This window comes from Liolophura sinensis, chromosome 5 (assembly GCF_032854445.1).
Source record: "Liolophura sinensis isolate JHLJ2023 chromosome 5, CUHK_Ljap_v2, whole genome shotgun sequence".
Taxonomy (NCBI): domain Eukaryota; kingdom Metazoa; phylum Mollusca; class Polyplacophora; order Chitonida; family Chitonidae; genus Liolophura; species Liolophura sinensis.
This window is the reverse complement of record NC_088299.1, coordinates 8,344,644-8,364,863: the sequence shown is the minus strand read 5'-3', so window position 1 is coordinate 8,364,863 and position 20,220 is coordinate 8,344,644. Positions and strand designations below refer to the sequence as shown.

At 39.8% G+C, this 20,220-nt stretch overlaps 1 protein-coding gene across 1 annotated transcript in view; it reads left to right on the top strand.

Moving 5' to 3' along the window:
* Window positions 1–4,664: 4,664 nt before the first annotated feature.
* LOC135465772 (neuropilin and tolloid-like protein 2) overlaps window positions 4,665–20,220 on the top strand; it is a 74,270-nt gene continuing 58,714 nt past the window's right edge. Inside the window, exon 1 of the mRNA XM_064743102.1 lies at window positions 4,665–5,372. Coding sequence (XP_064599172.1) covers window positions 5,327–5,372 — 46 coding nt within the window. The 5' untranslated portion in view covers window positions 4,665–5,326. The remainder of the gene's footprint in view (window positions 5,373–20,220) is intronic.

Below are 20,220 nucleotides of genomic sequence, written 5' to 3'. Positions count from 1 at the left end.
CTTGATTCCTGAAGACCACAAAACATTGAAAACAAGTTTATATGTTTTCTATATACATGTATATGAATGCTTGGGGTGTTTTTCTAAACTTAAAAAAGTTCCCCTTATTAGCCCCCAACAGTATACGTGGAGAAGACTATATAGATCTGTACCCCGTCTATCAGTCCATCAGTACGTCCGTCCTTCAGCAAACAGCTTTACGGGCTTCAGCAGTTCGTTGTATTAAATGGAGACTGGTACATGACTCCACTATGAGAAGTAACAGATAAAGTCCATTTTGGACAAAATTATGGCCCCTTTTTTTGACTTTTGGACATAAACAGCCCAAAGATTTTTTTCTGGAAAAGTAATCAGGGGAACTCCTTGCGAGGAACTCGGTTTCTTGAAACCATGAATTGGATTAGCGGATGTTGCTATGGTTATAAATCCTGAGTTTGAATCTTCATGAATAAAGTGAGATTAGAACTCTAGCTGGAAGATGTGTCATGTATTTACATTTCTCTAAGAAATTTCACCAATATCCTACTCATGGCTCATGCTGCTCATTTAAGCTGTTTATTACGCATTGCTTACCTGATAGGCTTCCCCGCCCATCTCTATAGGCTGTTACTATATATACATAACCTTAACAACGTTACGTAATGTTACATGTTTGGAATTATCTGTGAGCGTCGGATAGGTCGGACAAACTTCGTTCCTAGGCTTAACGAGCACCTAATTGCAAAAGCTGTGTACTGCGGTTTTAATTAGTCAGCTATATCACTGCGTCAAGACCATATGAACTGTTACATAATTCTGCCATGTTTCTTGAAGACTGAACGAGTTCAAGAAAAAACGTACAATCAATTCCTGTCTCTTTAGATTACATTGTTTCCAGTTCTTAGCGTCATCCTGCAGTTAAGAAGCATGTCAGAATTTGAGCAGATGCTTGAGAGCTGAAAAACACGAACCTTTTTGTGCATGTGCGCCTGTTGGACACGCGCAAAGAATTCAAGGAACACTACACTGTTATTTTATGTTAACTCTGATGACAACACAGCATTTTGATAAATTCTAGACCAGTGAAGTCTAATAAATTGCAATTAACGTCACTGCAATTTTTCTACCTTAACTCATGGTGCTATGGGCCGCGTAATTTGCTCCTATTTATGCATTTACATGAACAGTTAGATTAAAACCCTAACTGAGGTGAATTGACCAGTGACCGTATTTCACTGGATACGTGTGTAAATGATGATAACATCATGCTACAGCCAACTATCACACTGTCGTCGCATAAATATTGCATGCGTTACGCATCACTGTCTAGGATATATATGGTATGTACATACATACAAACTTATAGTGTCAAGTACCTACTTTGTAGCCGCTGTCGTGTCAACGAAATATTCTTGATTACGGCGTAAAATACAAACGAAGTAAAATAAATAAATTTAACTTTGTATAGTAACTTTGTCAGTATATATTCCATAGATCAAAGCATGCAAAGAGGATGGCCATTAACCTGGCACATATACGTGGTGAATGTTCATAGCTTGATTGTATTAGCAGTGCAATTTATTCACTTATTCACAAAAAAGATGTAATCAGTTAGATAAAAGAACCTTTATGATCAATTCAGCACTGTCTGGCGAACTTTAAACCACATGAATCTTATATACATTTTCCTTCTGGTAAAATTATAACGATATAGAATACTACATAGTAATACCACGCCTCTGCTATAGAACCCTTATCGAATGTTGAAAAATGGGCTATCTTGAACAGAAATTGCTCCCCATTATACAAGCATGGCGTCACAAGATCTGGACAGCGTGCATTTAGACCTTAGGAATACCTTGTTATATTGTGGGCGTGAACTGTCGGCAATGGGAAATGATGCGGTAATCAGAAAAGCTGTGCAATGCTATTTGGTTTTTTGTTTCTAACTGAGATCCCTCGCTCTTTCTGTGTATCCGGCCTCATTAAGGGTGGGCAAGAAAAAAATACATGTGTTTTTACTAACTTTTCCATCCTTTGATGCAACGAATGATGCAACGCTTAGTTGTACATCGCTTCTCTTTTTCTTTCTACAAAAATGCCGTAGCGCGGTAATAGTTCAATTTATAACCAGTGTGGTCTCATTCTAGTATATATAACATATGCTCAGAAAAAGTGACTATTTAAGTCTAAGCCAAAGAGGATATAATAAAAAAACTTTCATTATAGTGAGTAAAATCAGAGCAGCGACGACAGTGTGATAGCTGGCAATGGTCACACGTAACCGGTGAAACACGGCCTCTTTTCAACCTTCCACGTGATTATTCTTACCGTGTTCGGGTAAATGCTTAACGTTGTAGTAAATTTACTCGCCCCCTATATAACACTTAAGCTTAAGCAGAATTAGGTACCGTAAGAAAAATATGTAAAGACTGCTCATTGTAATTTATTAGATTTCACTGGTCTAGGTGCCTGTAGTATAGGCCTATATGCAGGATAGCGAATGCGAAAAAAACACAAAGGTTGGTGAATGTTGCGCCAAAGGAGCTTCAGTGGATCATGGCAGGGAGTAGCTGGTAACGCTGATATCATAGGTCACTTCATGAGGCATGTGTTCTTCAGAACACCGGCCTTTGTAACTGAGACCCCTGAGCTAATGAAACAAACCTGAAAACACAGACTGAAGTGGACATATGTCTGTGTTTGTCTAAGGACACTGCCCAGCGGTCAGCCAAAGGGAAAAGATGGTCAAGCGATGCCATCGCCGTACCCCCAACTCAACCCCTTTTTCCTCTTCGTTATCTAGAACGAAATAACAACAAAACTTGGCGAATAGTGACAGATGCTCTACAGGGGACCCTCTTAGAGGCAATGTGCCTTTTAATTGTATTTATACAGTTCCAAAAAGCCACCAGTCCAAAAAAAACTGGGTATAGATGTAAGTGATAAAATCCAGCCGTGTGGCAGTTTTTGCAGTAGATGATCTGCTAGGTACAGTATACGGCCCCGGTGTATCAGACAGGTAACCAGCAGGGTGTCTTTATCTCCGCGACTCATCTGTCTCATGAATATTATGGATAAACAGTTTAATTATCTATTTTTTTCTTCCACGATTCAGAAAATATGATATTTTATGTGTAGGTCTGAATAAAAAGTGATGGATCACGTGCATGCATATACGAACAGGCGTATTAAGCATTATGAAAAATGGTGACAACTGAAAACGAATTATTCAACCGAGGCAAACCTTCATACCTCATACTACAAGGCAATATTTAGATGACTAATTAAAAAAAAGATATCGATTATCGGCTGGATATGTTGATTGATTTTTTTGGTTTTTTTGTTAGCATTTGATTCATCGAAGATGCATGCATGTGAACCGCATTGGACTCCGTTATATGAGTTTTTTTTAAAACCGCTAATTAAAATTGTAATGGACCAAAATAATGAGGAGGATGTGTTAAGGATTGGTTATTTGTGTGAGTAATTGCTCTGCTAATCATTCATTGATCGCTTGTCTTGTTAACCCTTCACGCCAAGGACTTGCCAGCAAATGAGATTCAATCGCAAAAATTAAAAAAAAAAAGGGTTCTGTAAATCGGCGAGAACCCGCGCTTGGCAAGATGAAAATAAATGTCACCTTGTTACGTCTGTGAGAAACTGACGATCATTGGACAATTAATAACGAAGTAATTATCTCTAAGAGGGCTGATCATTGGTGGATAATTTACATGATTGGTTTGTATACGGAAGCCAGGAGTATTGCAGTTTTGATCGCTTTTCCGGCGACCGCTATATCACTTATTAATTAGTCCGCTCTGATCGTTGGCTGGTGTGCCTCGCTTTGGCCATGTGCGATCTGTATTGTCCACGGGGAAAATTACCGCAGCATCCACCAAGCTACCCTGTCTGTAAAATCAAGATTCATGTGACCGTATCCTCGCGATGTTTCCTAAGATTCGCCGTCGAAAAGGAGAAAAGGCGTACATCGAGTGGGGTGAATGGATCGTGTATCAACCTTTGATAAGAATTCCTCACAGGGTATGCGGACATGTGGTTTTAATGACGGCCCGAACATCTTAAAAGAACATCCCCGCAGCCGGGAGTCCAAGTGAAAACGGCGTGCCGATAATCTGGAAATTATTTCATTTTCAAGAAAAAAATGAGCTGTTGTACATGGTTTTATGAGCGCCACAGAGCTTTTGTCAGTGGAGATGTTTACATGTACGGTACATAAAACTGTCCGAAGAATCCACTGAAACAGACTATATTGGAGAATTTCGCGCGTTTCTGCCTGAAGGTGGATTTAGAGCCATACCATCAATTTGTCTCGCAAACGGTGGAAAAAGGCTAACATGAGAATGTTAAAAGGACACGTAGCTTTGAGTATTATTGTATACTGTAACGCACCCTGAGGCGGTCAGCATAATGCTTTCATCGAGTAGCTCTGAGAACCGGTTAAGATTTCTCATCCACTCCCTTAAAGTTGCTGATCCAGTGTCGCTCGCCGGCTGATACATGAGTTGCTCGGGGTAGAGAACCCGTCTATGCTCGGTGTCAGCTGTTTCCACACTCCGGCAGCCAGAGAGAAGCACAGAAGCTATCGTCAAGACCCGACTACCGACCGATCGGAATTCGCTCCTGGCCAGCCAAATGTTGGCGCGCTTAAGCGAGAACGGTTGAGGGTAGTTCTACGCGCTCTTTGGACTAGGCCCGTCCCTCATTGAAAGCAAGTGGGAGGGAGACTCACTGGGGAAACACGGGCTTGCTGCGTCGGTCCAACTCTGACGGGTTGGGGTATAAAGTACAGTCGGATTAGACACGCCAAACGGACGGAGATGTGAGAAATACAAGCCATACCACGGCCGTTCATAAATCGGAAAAGTCGGGCGATACCAGCCTAGGATTGTTTTCTACGCTTCGGTGAAAAAAAGGGAAAGATCTATCGTCACTTCTTTTTTTACCTAAGGGTGTTACACTCGACCCGTGTGATCTAATTCGATTAGGCAAATATTGTGATCGTTTTCAAATTGTATCCGACCTCACATTATAGCTGTGTTTGCCTTCTCCCGGTGGCTGTTTCATTACGGTTTGATTATCATCTGTTAGTTGGTACGTGCCCAGAAGGGAATCTGTTCTTCACAAACACATACACCAAAATACGCCGCAAAAAACATTGGAATAATTTACTTGGTTTTTATTCCGAAGTAAGAAAATGTGGGGTCGTCTGCAATAAGATAATGACAGCAACACATCTATACAGGAATGTCAACTCGTAAGAGGAATGCGGAAGGAGAGTTTTTAATTCGGAGACTCTAGCTAAAGGTGTGGCGTGGGCAGGAGAATGTATTCAGCTTGCTGGGCATGGATTTCACTGCATATCACGGCAGGTAAGTTATATTTGTACATGGGTCTATAATACACGAGCTCATTAATACTGCCGGTCTGGCGGCTCTTTGTGTCAAAATTGATCGAGTATTTGACATTTGTTACGTTGTATTACATTGAAAGCTTGCGTGCAGAGGCGGACTATATAGTCTTTATGATCGCCTATCACACACGTTTTTGTCTTCTTCGATTTTTGTGAGAGGCGAAATATTAGCAAGAATAAAAACGAAAACAACACATGGTACGTGATATACGCTACGAAAACCGTCTATTAACGTGAGATTGGAGAAGGAATTAAGCAATGTCAAATATACCATGGTAAATGGATTTGAATTGCAACTGAATGCTGATTTTTGTTTTTCTCAAGGAAAAGTACAATATTCGAGTTGATTGAAGAAAAGGTTGTGGTAACGTGATGAGGTGACTAAATGTGTGCTCTATCGAATAATGGTTAAGTCGGTTCGGTTGTTTTTTTTACCGTCGCTGTCGTCCAGTTTATCAGCTATCTCTTTAGCAATCTGTTATCGGACAATGTAGTGATGGACCGGCGGTGATACGGTGGGGGAAAATACAGGAACTGCTTTTTATCCGGCAAACGGATTATACAGCGGCGTGGTATATTTGCCTTAATTCACACGTGTATCTGGATTCAGCGGTCAGTTTCTCCCTCTAATTGAATTAATATTGCCAGGGACTGTTGGACAAAACGCAGGGGGCAATATGCATGGTGGGCATGTTGGGCCGGGCGGCTAGAGGACTAGCAGCTTGTAAAGATCACCGTCGGGGGTTTTGATCTAGCCATTTATCAAGCAGTACGGGACAGAGCCCTGGCGTAAGCCTTGGTATCATGGCATAATCAGTGTAGCTCTTGTGCGGGTCACGACTAAACCGGTTTAGCTCTGTCATTGCTAAATACATATACATATAGATATAATAAGAAAAAAAGCCAAGGTATAATAGCCATATGGAAGGATTCGTCTGATAGAGTACCGAATAGTCTGTATGCTATGTTATAGATTTGCAAGCGGTTGTACTAATACAATAGCGAAAACAATTGCACCATCTGTCTTGATGAACTGATAACGGTTAAGAGATATAAGGAAAATGGCGTCACCACACGGACCTTCTTTCCACGAGTACTGTAATGATAACTAAACACGCAGGCAAGAACTTCATTTAGCATTATCCTTTCGGGTTGCAGTTGTTATGGGACGTTAATGTATATGCTTGGACGAGACAATGGTTAGAGCAAAGATAGCAGCGAGAGAGTGGATAGAGTAAAGACAGAAACGAGAAAATGGTTAGAGTAAAGATGGAATGGAGAAAATGGTTAGAGTAAAGGTAGAAACGAGACAGTGGTTAGAGTAAAGATAGAAACGAGAAAATGGTTAGAGTAACGATAGAAACAACAGAATGGTTAGATTAAAGGCAGAAACCAGGCAATGGGTAAAGTAAAGATAGAAACGAGACAACGGTTAGAGTGAAGGTACAAAGGAGATAATGGTTAAAGTAAAGATAAAAAGGAAACCATGGTTAGAGTGAAGGTACAAACAAGACAATGGTAAAGATAATAAAGTAAAGATAGAAATGAGACAACGAGTACAGATAGAGACGAGACAATGGTTAGACTAAATATAGAAACGAGACAATGGTTAGACTAAAAGATAGAAACGATACAATGGCTAGAGTAAAGATAGAAGCGAGACAATGGTTAGAGTAAAGACAGAAACAAGGCAATGGTTAGAGTAAAGATAGAAACGAGACAATATTCTTCAGTTTTTGAACGTTAACAGGTCTGGGGCCATGGACAATGTACGTAATGAGTAATAGGAATCAAATTTATATGCACATTTTTTTTAACGTTGTTAATGTTCGTAGGCGTATTCCTTTTTTTTTTTTTACTTCTGTTGATTGCGTAACTGCGCAGATATACTTGTATATAACAGTATTTTTACATAGGCCTACTTGCATGGCTAAATTTTCGCGTGTTAAGTTAGATCGACACGATAAATGAACAGTGGGAGTCAAACTGGAACTGAGAGCAACATTTTGATTACCGACAACTTATAGGCTAGTTTGGAGCATGTGTGGGAACTGATCATATCCACTCACCTACTACATTCCATGCGTATTTCCAACGTCATTGAAAACTGTTGACTGCTTTTCCTTGCATGAACCCGTTTTAATTTAGTACTTTACACAATAGTTCTTTGGTGGTTTGTGTTTAGTGTCGTTATGGAACTTGAACTCGCGATTGTTGACCTGGAATGTCCATTTTGGTTTACGTCTGAAATACGAATGTCTGGTTTGACGTAACTACTATCTTTCCCTCAGCTACCGATATATGCGCGAGCGCCACCACACCCCCCTCCACCCCCCCCCCCCCCCCCCCCGCCATCGTGTGCAATGTGACAACTGTTTCCATTGGTTGACTAACAACACAACGTCGGGAACCCAGTGTATATCGCATATATATATATATATATATATATATAATTTTCACAGCTATGACCAAAATTGTTTTAAGGGGGTACTAAGGTGTCCATGACCCGTACCACGTGCAATTTCAGAGTTTTCGATTTAATCGACATTATCTTGATTCCTAATTCTTGTTATTTCAGTGTTTCCGTCCGTGTTGTATTTTTTGTTACTCGTTTGAAGTTTCGCCTGTGTTTTTAAAATCGCTATTGCATTCTTGTATGATCTTTCTTACTTGTATTCTATTCTGTAGAAAGATAAACTTTGATTTCATATGAATGTCAGGGAATTTTATGCGCCAAAACTTAACCTTCCCTTGCAATCAACGTCTGCGCCCATGCAATTTTGACTTTTCCAAGACATTGCGTTCTGTTTATCTTTTTTCTTCCCTCTTAGGAAACTAATCTGTGTTTTGAATAATTAATGTTATAACGTTTACGCTCCGGAATCAGATTGATTTTCAACGATGTTTGATGGCTGTCAGCTTGTCAAAAAACCCGGTTGTTATTACAACTGTCCGTGTTAAAAACGATCTCCTGAAGAAAGAGGCATTGTTGGAATCCAATGTGTCAGCGAAGGAATTAGATGTCCCCAGGCAATGTGTGTAACAGATTATTCGTCCTGTTAAACTGGCAAATATGTATTTTGTTTGACAAATCCATGCACGCTTTGTCATTTGTAGTGTGTGCAGACAGTGCCCAGAGGCCTATTGGCACAGTTGTCGTTATCTAGATTTTGTTTTGAAATGTAAAATCAGTGATGCAGCATTTAGGATTTATACACATTTATGTATTACTGCTTTGTATATTTGTTTACCTCATGTTTCCAATATGCACCTGATTGGGTCTTAAAGACCCATGTAAATAACGCCATAACTACCAACGTGACGTCATATCTCTACGAAGGAAGTCGAAATATATGTATTCAAACATTTTTCAGGTGAACGAATCTGGTAAAGTTCATTCATACATGTAATAATCAGAAATTATTGTCAACAACGAATCCTATAAAACACCGAAATCTAAGTGTGCCTGCGAGCTTATGTTATGTCTGCAGTGCAATATATAAGAATATTTCCACAAACTGAATAGGGAGACGGCATATTTTTTGTATCCCTTGATGTGGCCCTAGTGAGAAGCAGAACCTTTAGCTATTGTTACATGAAAAATGGATTCTAGCGCAACGTCTACAATGCTACAATGTATCAGTTTCTGATACAATGTATCAGTTTCTGATACAATGTATCAGTTTCTGATACAATGTATCAGTTTCTGATACATGTAACGTTACATGTCTTTAATGTGACGTCATCGCGACGCGCCGGAAGAGGAACATTTGACGTCCATAAAATGACGTCAAGGTTCTACTCCGAAGCATTGGACAGGGCCCGGTTTTACGAAGTACTCTTAACGTTCGGTTCACTTAACTACCACGTCAACGAGTACTGTAGGCATTACGTCGTTATGGCAGTTGAAAGCTCGTAACGTTAAGCTTCGTGAAACTGGACCCAGGTCCCCATTAAACTTGAAATAAATTACTTTCTGAGCACACTACCAGCAAATACCTGGAATACATTCGTTGCCTAGCGTTAGTTGTGTCAGCCTATTGTAAGAAGATATATGTTTATCTAATGAGGATGCTATTGTACAGACATGCCGAGACATCCGTTACTAGGTGGACTGTAACACAGGTCTTAGCCAAAAGCCAATAGTTGATCCACTTTGGGGAATTGATATAAGAGCAGGGAGGTTAACAGAACAGCCCAACAAGTAGCAGTCTTGAGAGGGGCGTGAGGACGGCAAAAGGCATTTCCATTTCGAAGAGTCGGGAACGATAAGATCAAACCTTTGTCTTGCACTGGAGGTTTTCACGATCCTAGTCCGAATCACGGTCAGCATACAAAACCAGGCCAGGGTACAGATGTTCTCTCTATTTCACCTATGTCCTTGTTTGGTTAGCGGCAAGCTCTAAATTACTATCAACCCACTTCAAAGAACGTAAAAATAACCTCGTTATGAATACACATTTCAAATCCCTTTTGTTTGGCTTCACACCAGACACAGAGAGCTTCGTAGAATATTGGCATTGTCCTGGAGAAGATACATTCATTTAGGACATTTAATCGTGTATGCGATGTTGTGTGACTCAAAATATTCAAGACTTGTTTTGAGGAGTTTTGTTGTGTTGGAATGCCACACAGATGCTTCTCTTGATAGTATACCAAGCCGATATGTACCTTTGGATGTCACTATCAACACACATTTCAAATCTGTGCTTTCTGTTTGGTTTCGCGCTAGACGCTTAGAGCTATAGATTGGCATTGTCCTTAATAAAGTAATTCATTTCGGACACATTTAATCCCATACGCGGCGTTTGATGATGACTCAAAATACTCAAGATTTTTTCCGGGTTCATTGATGTATTAGACTGATGTCAGAGAGATGGTTCACTTGATAATACGCCAAGCGTACTATGTACATTTTTATGTCGTTGTGAACATGCATTTCAGTTCTCTTTTGTTTCGTTCGCACAGGTAGCACTGGTTCGCACAGGTATCTAGAGAAGGTTTTACAAGGAAATCAGACAAACTACGTTTGATTTACAAGTTTTGGCACCCACATGCAATAAGCTGGCCTGGCGCAAATGCAAAAACCAATTTTTGACAGTATCCTGGCCGATAGTGACCCATACAAGTTATTCATTCCAAACATCTGGGTTTTTCGACATAACTGCGCTGTTTATTTGGCTCCAAAAAGACGGACAAGCAAAATTCGACTCAAACAGCTTGCAGAGAAATTGGTCTGGTTTCGTTACATTTATTGCAGTAATTTAGAGTCCACTAAGTACTAAACAGTTCCAAACGATTCACGTAGCCTTGGAGAGTTGCCAAAGAAGCTGTCAAAATCGTTTTGAAGGGCTTTTCGGCCGCACACATTTAGTGCTGAAAACAAGACGGGATCGTCCACTGAGCATTCCTTCCGTGTTGCGTCCTCCTGCTCTTGCTTATTCTGCTTCTCGTCTCCCATACTCTACAGTACATCACTATGTTTCACCTTTTTCCACCAAAGGCCTGCTGAGAAATGTCTGCACTGCCATGGCCAATTGGGAAGATTGGATTTAGTGAGATTATATGGAGTCGACTTCAAACGACTCCATATTCCAAGCTGTATAGAGAAAGCTCTGAGCCATTCTATGCTTTGCTTTAGAGGAGTAACGGTTTCCTTGTATGACAGGACAACCCAACCAACATGCCATTGACCGTACATTAGAGAAGGAATCATGTTATTTCTACATGGCACTGTCCGATGCGTTGTGAACTAGACCTAGTTTTATTTGTTTGAACAGTGCCACTCAGGTGTTCCGTCATGATTTTACCGCTAGGTTTAATGCTTCAAGTAAAGGCAAGATAATAGGATTTTAAATATCCTGCACATAATCTGATTGCTTGTTGGGGCAATCGTTATATAAGGCGTCACTAACTATATGCGCCCAATATACAGATATAAACTCGATCCATTCATTCATTCTTTTATTTTCTGCCTGGTTCGTCGTTCATTCGTTCATTGATCATTCATTCATTGATCAACTCTTCATTCATTCACTTCATTCATTCGTTCATGCAAGTAAGCTCCACATAATCGTCCATCCATTCGCTCGATCACTCATGCATTGAAACACTCTTTCATCCATTCCTTCGTCCATTCCTTCATACATTCCTTCATTTATTTAAACGTTCATCTGTTTCGTCCCTTGATTTATTCATTCGTCGTTCCTCTATGACTTAGTCACATGGTTGTTTGATCAATATAAAATGTGTTATCAACCCCTGTTTGTCACATGACGCGATCTTGCAAACCAATTTTGTCGCGACAAACATGTTGGTTCGTGTATTTTGGTTTTGTTACAAAACAGTATTCACGTATTGTATTATAAATCACCACCTGTTTCAAAAATGTGAAAGGCAAACTATAACTATGTGCTTTTAACATCTCGTTTCCTGAGGACATTTTTTTTGTATTTTGACATTATTCTGGTGAGAATCACGGCGTAGGCCTATAGTAGATTTAGCTGACATGGGCTATACATGTTTTGATATAAAGCTGTATAAAGATTGTACCAATTTTAATACGTGTATTTTGTAATCTAAGGTAGCTGTGTTTGTAGTACTCTTATACCGCGGCTATAGACTGTCTCACTTGATGTACAAGCCGAACACAATATCCGTAAAATATTCATGACGTTTAACAAATGGAGCACATTTTGATGTGGACGCATGTCTACTGAAATAACGGGTAACACTTGTTACCGCACTGCATCAATACAGCCGAGATGCCCTACTGATGGAGAACTGTAAAAATCCCGCTGTCTAATAAAAGTGTCGGATATCATTTATTTATTTCTCCGATTGGTTTTTTACGCTCTACTCAAGACCACTGTTCTAATGTAACACAGACAGTGACATAACCCGGGATTTAGTTGCTATTTTAAGCATTCGGATGAGCAGTTGGATTTGTTCCTAACTGAGGTAAATTGGCAAGAGGCCGTATTTCAACGGTTAAGTGTGATCATTCGGCACCAACTGTCACACTGCCGTAGCTGTCCGGCTTTTGCTCCCCATGCAATAGTCTTTTGCAAAAATGAAGAAAGCACTATATATTTTGGACAATGCGCTAAATAAAGGAGCAGAGCCTGGGCAGTGTTTGGCGGTTAACATCGAGTGTTAACAGACGGAAGACGGAAACAGATCTGTTAGTGTTTAGTGCGCCTAATAGGTGGTTGTACATAGAACAAGTGTGGGTATAAGGGGTTCGGGATACAGGAAGGGCTGGTGCTGGGGTTTTCTTCGGCAAAAGAAAAAAATGCTTCAAACTAAGTGTGTTGTTTGTAATTGAACTAGTGACTACTATTCACATGAGGGGAGATTCTTTCTAATCTGTCAGTTAATGTCTTGGAGTACATTTCCAAATACTAGTATCAGCTTTCTCCCGTCAAAGAATAGGTGGCGGTAAGGCATTGTATGGTGTCAGTCCTTGGCACAAGGCTCGGAGACCAAATACCCAAAACCCGGAGCATTCCGTTAATCTGTCCACGAAAACGCCGCTGTCTGTGGTCATATAATATTCCGCTGATTTGGTGGGCTTGGCTCACGAAAGACCGCTGGAGACCGAACCCTTACCACACGTGTCTCATTCGCTGTATTAATCGAGGCTAAACGCTAATGAGGCACGGTCGTTTCTGAGAAAATGCACTAATATTAATTTCTGTGATGTTCTCATATTGAATACAACCTACAAGGTATTTATTTAGAAATACACCCAATCTAGATGCTCCAAAAAGTACGAACGGTTTCGTCTCATAACAGTGTATGTACCTGGCGGAGTTTGAGCGTCAGGACAAAAGCAAACCACTTCTGCTGTTAGATAAAAGAACGTTAGTAAGCTTAATAAGATAAGATAAGACTGTTATGACTGAATGAATGCGTCCTTTTATCAACCGATTTTTTTACATTTAATTGGTGCAGAAAGCAGAAACGCCTATGCATTAGGATTGTTAGTGTGAAAGCCATGGCTTTTGACTAACTAACCAGTACCTAATGTTGTAAGCTGGCAATGAATCATGGGATCAATCTATAAATCATTAAGTCAACTGAACTACTCAGTCAATCATGTCATTGAATCATTGGATCACTCAGTTAATTGAATTAATCGGTCAATCATGTCAGTGAATCATAAAATCATTTGAACCAATCAGTGAATCATTCTATCCAACCATCTATCCACCAATCAGTCGATTAGTGATTTCATTTTTAGGCCAGCCAACCTATCAGCCAATCAACAACAAGGTAGTCAGTGCACTTCTCAGTCGTGACCCACATGTTGATCAATAAAAGATGGGCGACGTTTACTCCCAGAAATAAATAATGGATTAGTAAGTGAATAATTATTTAATAATTTAAACAGTTAAGTGACTGTTATAAACATAGTTTGTAAGTAAGTAATTCATTGTAATTTTTCGCCGTACCGTCATCAGTTACAACGAATGACCGTCGGGTCAATGAGTACTAATAAGTGAAAAATCCTTGAGACTTTTTGAACTGTTGCGTTACATAGTTGGAATTGTTTGGCTGTTTTCAACTGTGGTGCGGTTTTCAGCTGATGTGGTGTTTTCAATTATTATGCTGTTTTCAGCTTTGGTGATATTTTCAGCTTTTGTGATATTTTCAGCTGTTGCGCTGTATATTTTCACCTGTTGCGATATATATTTTCAGCTCTTGTGCTGTTTTCAGCTTATGTGATGTTTTCAACTGTTGCACTGTATATTATTGTTTCACTATATATTTGCAGCTGTTGTGCTGTTTTCAGCTTTTACCAAGTTTTCAAATGTTTCAAACTGTTGCGCTGTATATTTTCGCCTGTTGCGATATATATTTCAACTGTTACGCTCTTTGGTTTTAACTGTTGCGCTTTATATTCTCAACTGTTCCTGTGTTTTCAACCATTGGGCTATATATTTTCAGCTGTTGCACTTCTTTCAGCTTTTGCCCAGGTTTTCAAATGTTTCATCTTTCAGCTGTTCTGCTGTTGTCCTCTGTACACAGAATCAATGATCAGGCAGCATCGTTCAGCGAAGCGCCCAGTGTTGTCAGTAACAGGTGGCCTTGAGTCTGTAACGTTAGCTCTTCTTGCTAGAATCGCGTGAGGAAGTGAATGCGTTGGTGAATTCCTGATGCCCATACTAAAGGTCATATGCAACCAGGCAGGCTTTAAATGCCAATTCCCAGCCACAACCTAGTCCTCTCGCCAATACAAACATGGCGGAGTTTATTGGGGGGTTGGGGGTGGGGATTTGGAGCTCCCTATTGAAGGGGCATCTCGCTGGTCAGCGTTAAAAGGCCGCCTATAACTTCCCTTTCCTAATTCCTTTGAGACATCAACACGGCGTGTGTAAATTTTTGGACGAGTTACCGGGGTTGGTGGATTCCCTAGAATATCGGATTTGAGGTGAATTCGACCTATAACCTCTGGATTCCCTTAAGTGAAGCGGAAGTCCTTTTCTGTGGAAATCCGCGCAGTTAATGTAGGGGATAATAGCTGTGGCAGTGACGGAAGTTTCCGGCTGATCGATTCTTAACGGATCAATGGGATATACGATATGTGGAACTAAGCAGTCACGGATACGGTCAGAAAACGGATTAATGAGATACTGATTCCGAAGGCGGACTAAAAATTCAATTTTTCTTTGGTGTAGATTTCGGTGGTCATTGGCGGACTCCTTGGAAACTGATCACGGCTTGATGTCTCGACTACGTGGTAGGCAAGTCTGTACGTAAATAAGTATCTTGGGAAATTAAGAGAAATATCCGTTCTGACTTTTTTCCGCATTTTTCCTAATAGGTGATACTTTCTACAGGTGTAGATTTTGTTTCGGACATTATCGCATGAGCTTAGACTCCTATATATTGGACAAAACAAATTTACGGTATTTTGCGACAAATAACTGTGAATTCTTGGACTTTTTGGGTACGCGATGCGTAAATAATTATCATACTCGCACAAAGAAAGCTTTTACAGGAATATAATTTGCATATAACGGTAGCGAGTTGAAGAAAGAATGTATTGATATCTTTCAGCAGTGATCTCTTCTCTAAAGGGATACAGAATCGATTCTGATTGGCTGGTGTGAAAGATAGGAAAGCTCATGCTATGCCTACCCAAGCTGAATTTTAGGTGTTACAGATTTATTTAAGTGTGACCAAGCCTGCAGGATTTAACCCATGAATCCCTATCTCTACTATCAGCCAATCAGCGTCGATTATTAGTTTAAAGAGAGCGTTTGGCGGTCTTAACGAAAACGCAGAATATGGTGTTTTTTCTGCTCTGTTTAGAAGAGAATTCATGTTCAAATTGAGAACGTGGGAAGGTCTGTCAGTCTGTTCCCAGGGATTTGCTCGGTTTCCTCCCCCCATAATGTTGGCCGCCATCGTATACGTCAAATAGTCTTGAGTACGGAGTAAAACACTAATCTATAAATAAATAAAATAAATGTTCGAACTGAAGTTCGTATATAATTTACTCGTACGTGCGATCCCAAATGAGAACTTTTCAGGCCAATAAGCAGGTCCAGAACATCTTGTTCTGTTCCCAAACATATTCCAGCGTTGTAGCCAAATAGAACGCAATGAAGTAAACATGTCATTATATCCATTACTTTAAAATCCATGTCAAATTACTCACAAACTGATAACCATTTCACCTGGTTTGGATTGATGGTTGATTTATGGTTACTTAACGCCCTACTCAGTAATTCTTCATTTTATACGAAAATGGTCAGCTTTATGGGTGGAGCGAGGAACAGCTTATGCGTCTCACCCAGGTCGTGTTTGCGAGTAATGGTAAGAATCCAACCCCTAGCCCTACCGCAATGTCCCCAAACACAGCTTTCTTTCAGAATGCCCTGGAAATTTTGTTTGACTTCGGTGGTTGGGAATCGGCGAGTGTTTACATACCTCTGATGTGAAGCAGGGCCAGAGAAGGGCCCAGTGACAGGCCTGTGTAATTGGATGTTTGTCTGTCGCTAACTGGCAGACGACACTAGCTGGCAAACCACGTGACCGCGATATTCCGCTTCTGGGAAGATGACCGTGTAGGCGATCTTGTCACCGTTGTTTGCGATCCTGAAGATGTTTAGTGTAGACCTTGCAGCATCATATAAAACATGATTCAATGTAGTTGTTTAGAAATACATCCAAATCTAGATGCCCCAATTAAAAAGTACGAACAGTTTGGTTCCAGCAGTGTAGTTTCCGGTATGTGAGCGTCAGTACAAAAGCAAATCACTTCTAACGTCAGAAATGAGAACGGTATTGAGCTCGAGGCATCGTTTTTATCAACTTGATTTTTTTATTACTTGATTCCATCTGATACACACTTTAATGACCAGCATAAGGGCAACGAACATCCCCGGGGCCAGGTCCCTTGGCATTGCTTTAATGTTATTGTACATGTATGTTAAATGTTATGACAACACAGCATCAGTGACACCTAGGCCTACTAAATTGCAATTAACATTACTGCATTTTTTTACCTAATTCTGTTTAAGCCATGGTGCAAGGGGGTGCGTTATTTGCTACTATTTATGCATTTACGTAAACAGAATAAAACCCTAACTGAGGTAAATTTCACCTGTTTGATCATTTGCCAGCTATCAAAATGTTGGGCTGCTCTGTTTCTCTCTCTGTGTTGTACATCTTAATTAAATTATACATAGAAGACAATGTGTCTGACAACTTCAGTTCGAGTGAAAATCAGTTTTTAGTGACAGATTCGTTTACTATCGGCTGTTGTGTGAGGGCATTATCGATTGATTATCAACTTGGAATATGTTATTTGTACCGTAGAAATAGGCATTCAAGAATACGACAAAAGCAATACCTGCTTTGGTAATTTATAATTGCATGTGTCGTTATTAAACAAGACGTTTAGTGGAACTGTTGTGGAAAAAAGGTCCACTGGAACTGAGGTACTCTGCATGGAAACCATGGTTTATTTATTTATTTCATTCTTTCACTAATAAGATGTCGGACAGCTTTATAGATGGAGGAAACTGGACTGCTCGGGAAAAACCACCAAACATTGGCAAGCTATACTGCCCAAGTATCTACTGGAACTATGAAGATGGTTTTGAAGAAAAAAAAAACATGAGATCGCATAAGTACAATCTTCTGTTATAAATGGGATACGTATTTATGAAGTAACATTGCTGACATCAATCATTTGTTTCCGCTACTTCCCTACAGCACTGTCAGATGTATTCCGCTGGATGCGATGCATTATTTTTCTTTCAATTGGTAAAATTAGAATCGGTTGGTTTCTAAAATACTCTAGACATACATATATGTTTTTATCGGACCATGCAAAATGTTAACAAATGCAGATGGGTTTCTTTATGTCAGAGATGCAGGAGATAGTGTCGAGTTGTGGCAGGCGTCGTGACAGTGTATATGGGTCCCGTAAACAAATCTCCTCATTAGCTTCATGAGCGAGTTAATACGGGTGAATATCACTCTGGTTTGTATTCCTAAGCACCCGGATGTCAGTGCTAATGTCAACAGCAATTCATCCCGGCCTAAACCAATATATCAACAATGTCGACGGCAAAGAGAGCTGACTGAAAATTAGTAGCTTCCTCTCGCTGTCTTTGTTTTCTTTATCAGTCCAGACATCGGCCTAACTAGATTTGGAGGATAGACTGGTGTAGGTCAGGTGGCAGACGGCTATACGCCTTATACTCCCCTGATAACATATTTCTAGGATATGCGATAAGGAAATATGCATTCATGCCACCCGGAAATGCTTCTTGATGGAGTTTTATCATTGGCAGAGCTCGGGTTCATAATTGAGAGCTGCACATGACAGAGAGTAACGCTGTAAATCATTGGCTGTGGCGCACTCATTCACCACGTGCCAACAAAGCGAGCCGTTGATTGGTTGTTGTCATTATTGCGTGTCATGCGAAAAATATCGTGGCCTCGCTGACTTGAAGGGGATGTTAAATTATTTTGACATAATGTGTCTCAACTTTTGGCTGACCCTTTGTGAAATATAGCAGTTTTGGTCGCTCCGAGCAGTTTTTGGATTATTTTGACACGAACTCTCGTAAACTACTCCGCATCGGCTTGACATGACATACGGTTTTTCTGCAAACTTAACCGTAGAAGAAAATTTTGTTTATGGATCCTTTTTCTGGTGGTAAATTTGATATTACCCATGTGCCACTAGACTGGAAGATCTTAAATCTCCACCGACTTTCACGCTCTAAGAAAGTCTTGAATATGGAATTTATTGCGTTATGTTTTTGAGAAAAATATGAATATGAATTTAGCAAAACACGAGTACTTCTCTCGTGTATTATGTATTCATTTATGATGAATTCGTTGTACAGAGCGTTTTAATGTCATTTGTGCCCAAACAAAGGCCGGTATTTTGAGGTTAACTGCTTTTAACTATAGCGATGCATAATAAAAACTGTTAATGTGTTTTTTAAGGAAGCTATGAGAAAGCAAGCTGTTACATCGGGTCATTGTTTTTAGGAAAACATTGTGCAAGTGGAAGCACATTATAAAATATCACTCTCAGCATTAACTGAAGCTCAGTACGAAACCTAGCTGTGTAGCTTGACAAAAGAAGCCGAAAGTGATGAACTGTGGTTCGTTCTAAGAAAATCCGTCAGTGACGTTTAGCTGTTGGACAGTAGTCGAGTATGTGAACTGAAAGTCATGTGGTTCACCCCCCACAGTCTGTATGCGTCAAAGCACTTTTGTGGGTACATGATGCTGACTTTGAACTCATTGCAAAGGTCATCTTCTTTACTCTAAAAGGGTCTCGGTGAAAAAGTATTTGCTGAAAGAAGCGAATACTTGACAATAATCTATTATCTGTACAAGAGTATATTTCCCCGTTGGCAACTGAAAGCAGTGTTTATCTGGAAACAGAGACCATTTCTCTTCGAGACAGAAGTAGTTTTTATGTGTCTCTTTCGACAAGTTGTCGACAAATTGACGCTTTATGGGGTGCAACTGAGAAATAGTCCACTATGACGATTTTCCTCGGCGAAGTCATTAAGTCTTTTGAAACAAAAACTCCTTAGAAACAGGAAACGCAGTAAAAACTGTTCCGAGCGGAGTTTTCCTCGTATGGAAAGTCTGTCTTTGCGTTTATCCATTACGCTACATCTATATATGTACTAGCAGCTTGAGCTCGCCCAAAGAATCATTTGATTATGAAGATAGTATGGAATTTTAAGTATTGCATCAATCATAAGCTGAAAATGAGTATAGTCTAGTGGGAATCATCAATTGAATCATCTTAAGTTCTACTAAATGAATGAATGATTGGGTTTTTACGACGTACTCAGTTCGATTCAAAATTGTTGTGGTCCTTTGATCCACAAATTAAATACCTTATATTACATACGAATACCATTTATAGCACATGGCTTAAAGGTAAAGTAAACATTTAAATGAAGTACTAGTATATATCAGAGAAAAGACCATTATACAATGACCAGGAAAATAATTCAATTTGTGTTTGTTTTTTAAATTTTTCCAACCGAGTAAAATCGTTTTAAAATATGATTGAGTGAATTCTGGTAGTATCGTCAAAAATGCCTCCGTAGACGTTTTAAATGCATTTAACTGAGATTAAAAAACATTCTAACAAAAAGATGAAACCAACTATTTTTGTGGACATTGTTTAATGGTCTTTCGTTTTGGACATATTTATGGAGCGAGCGCTTTCTAATAACAACTATAAAAGACTTTTTGATTCAGGAATTGACCTTGTGATTATTGGAACGTTCATTTTGGTTGACGGC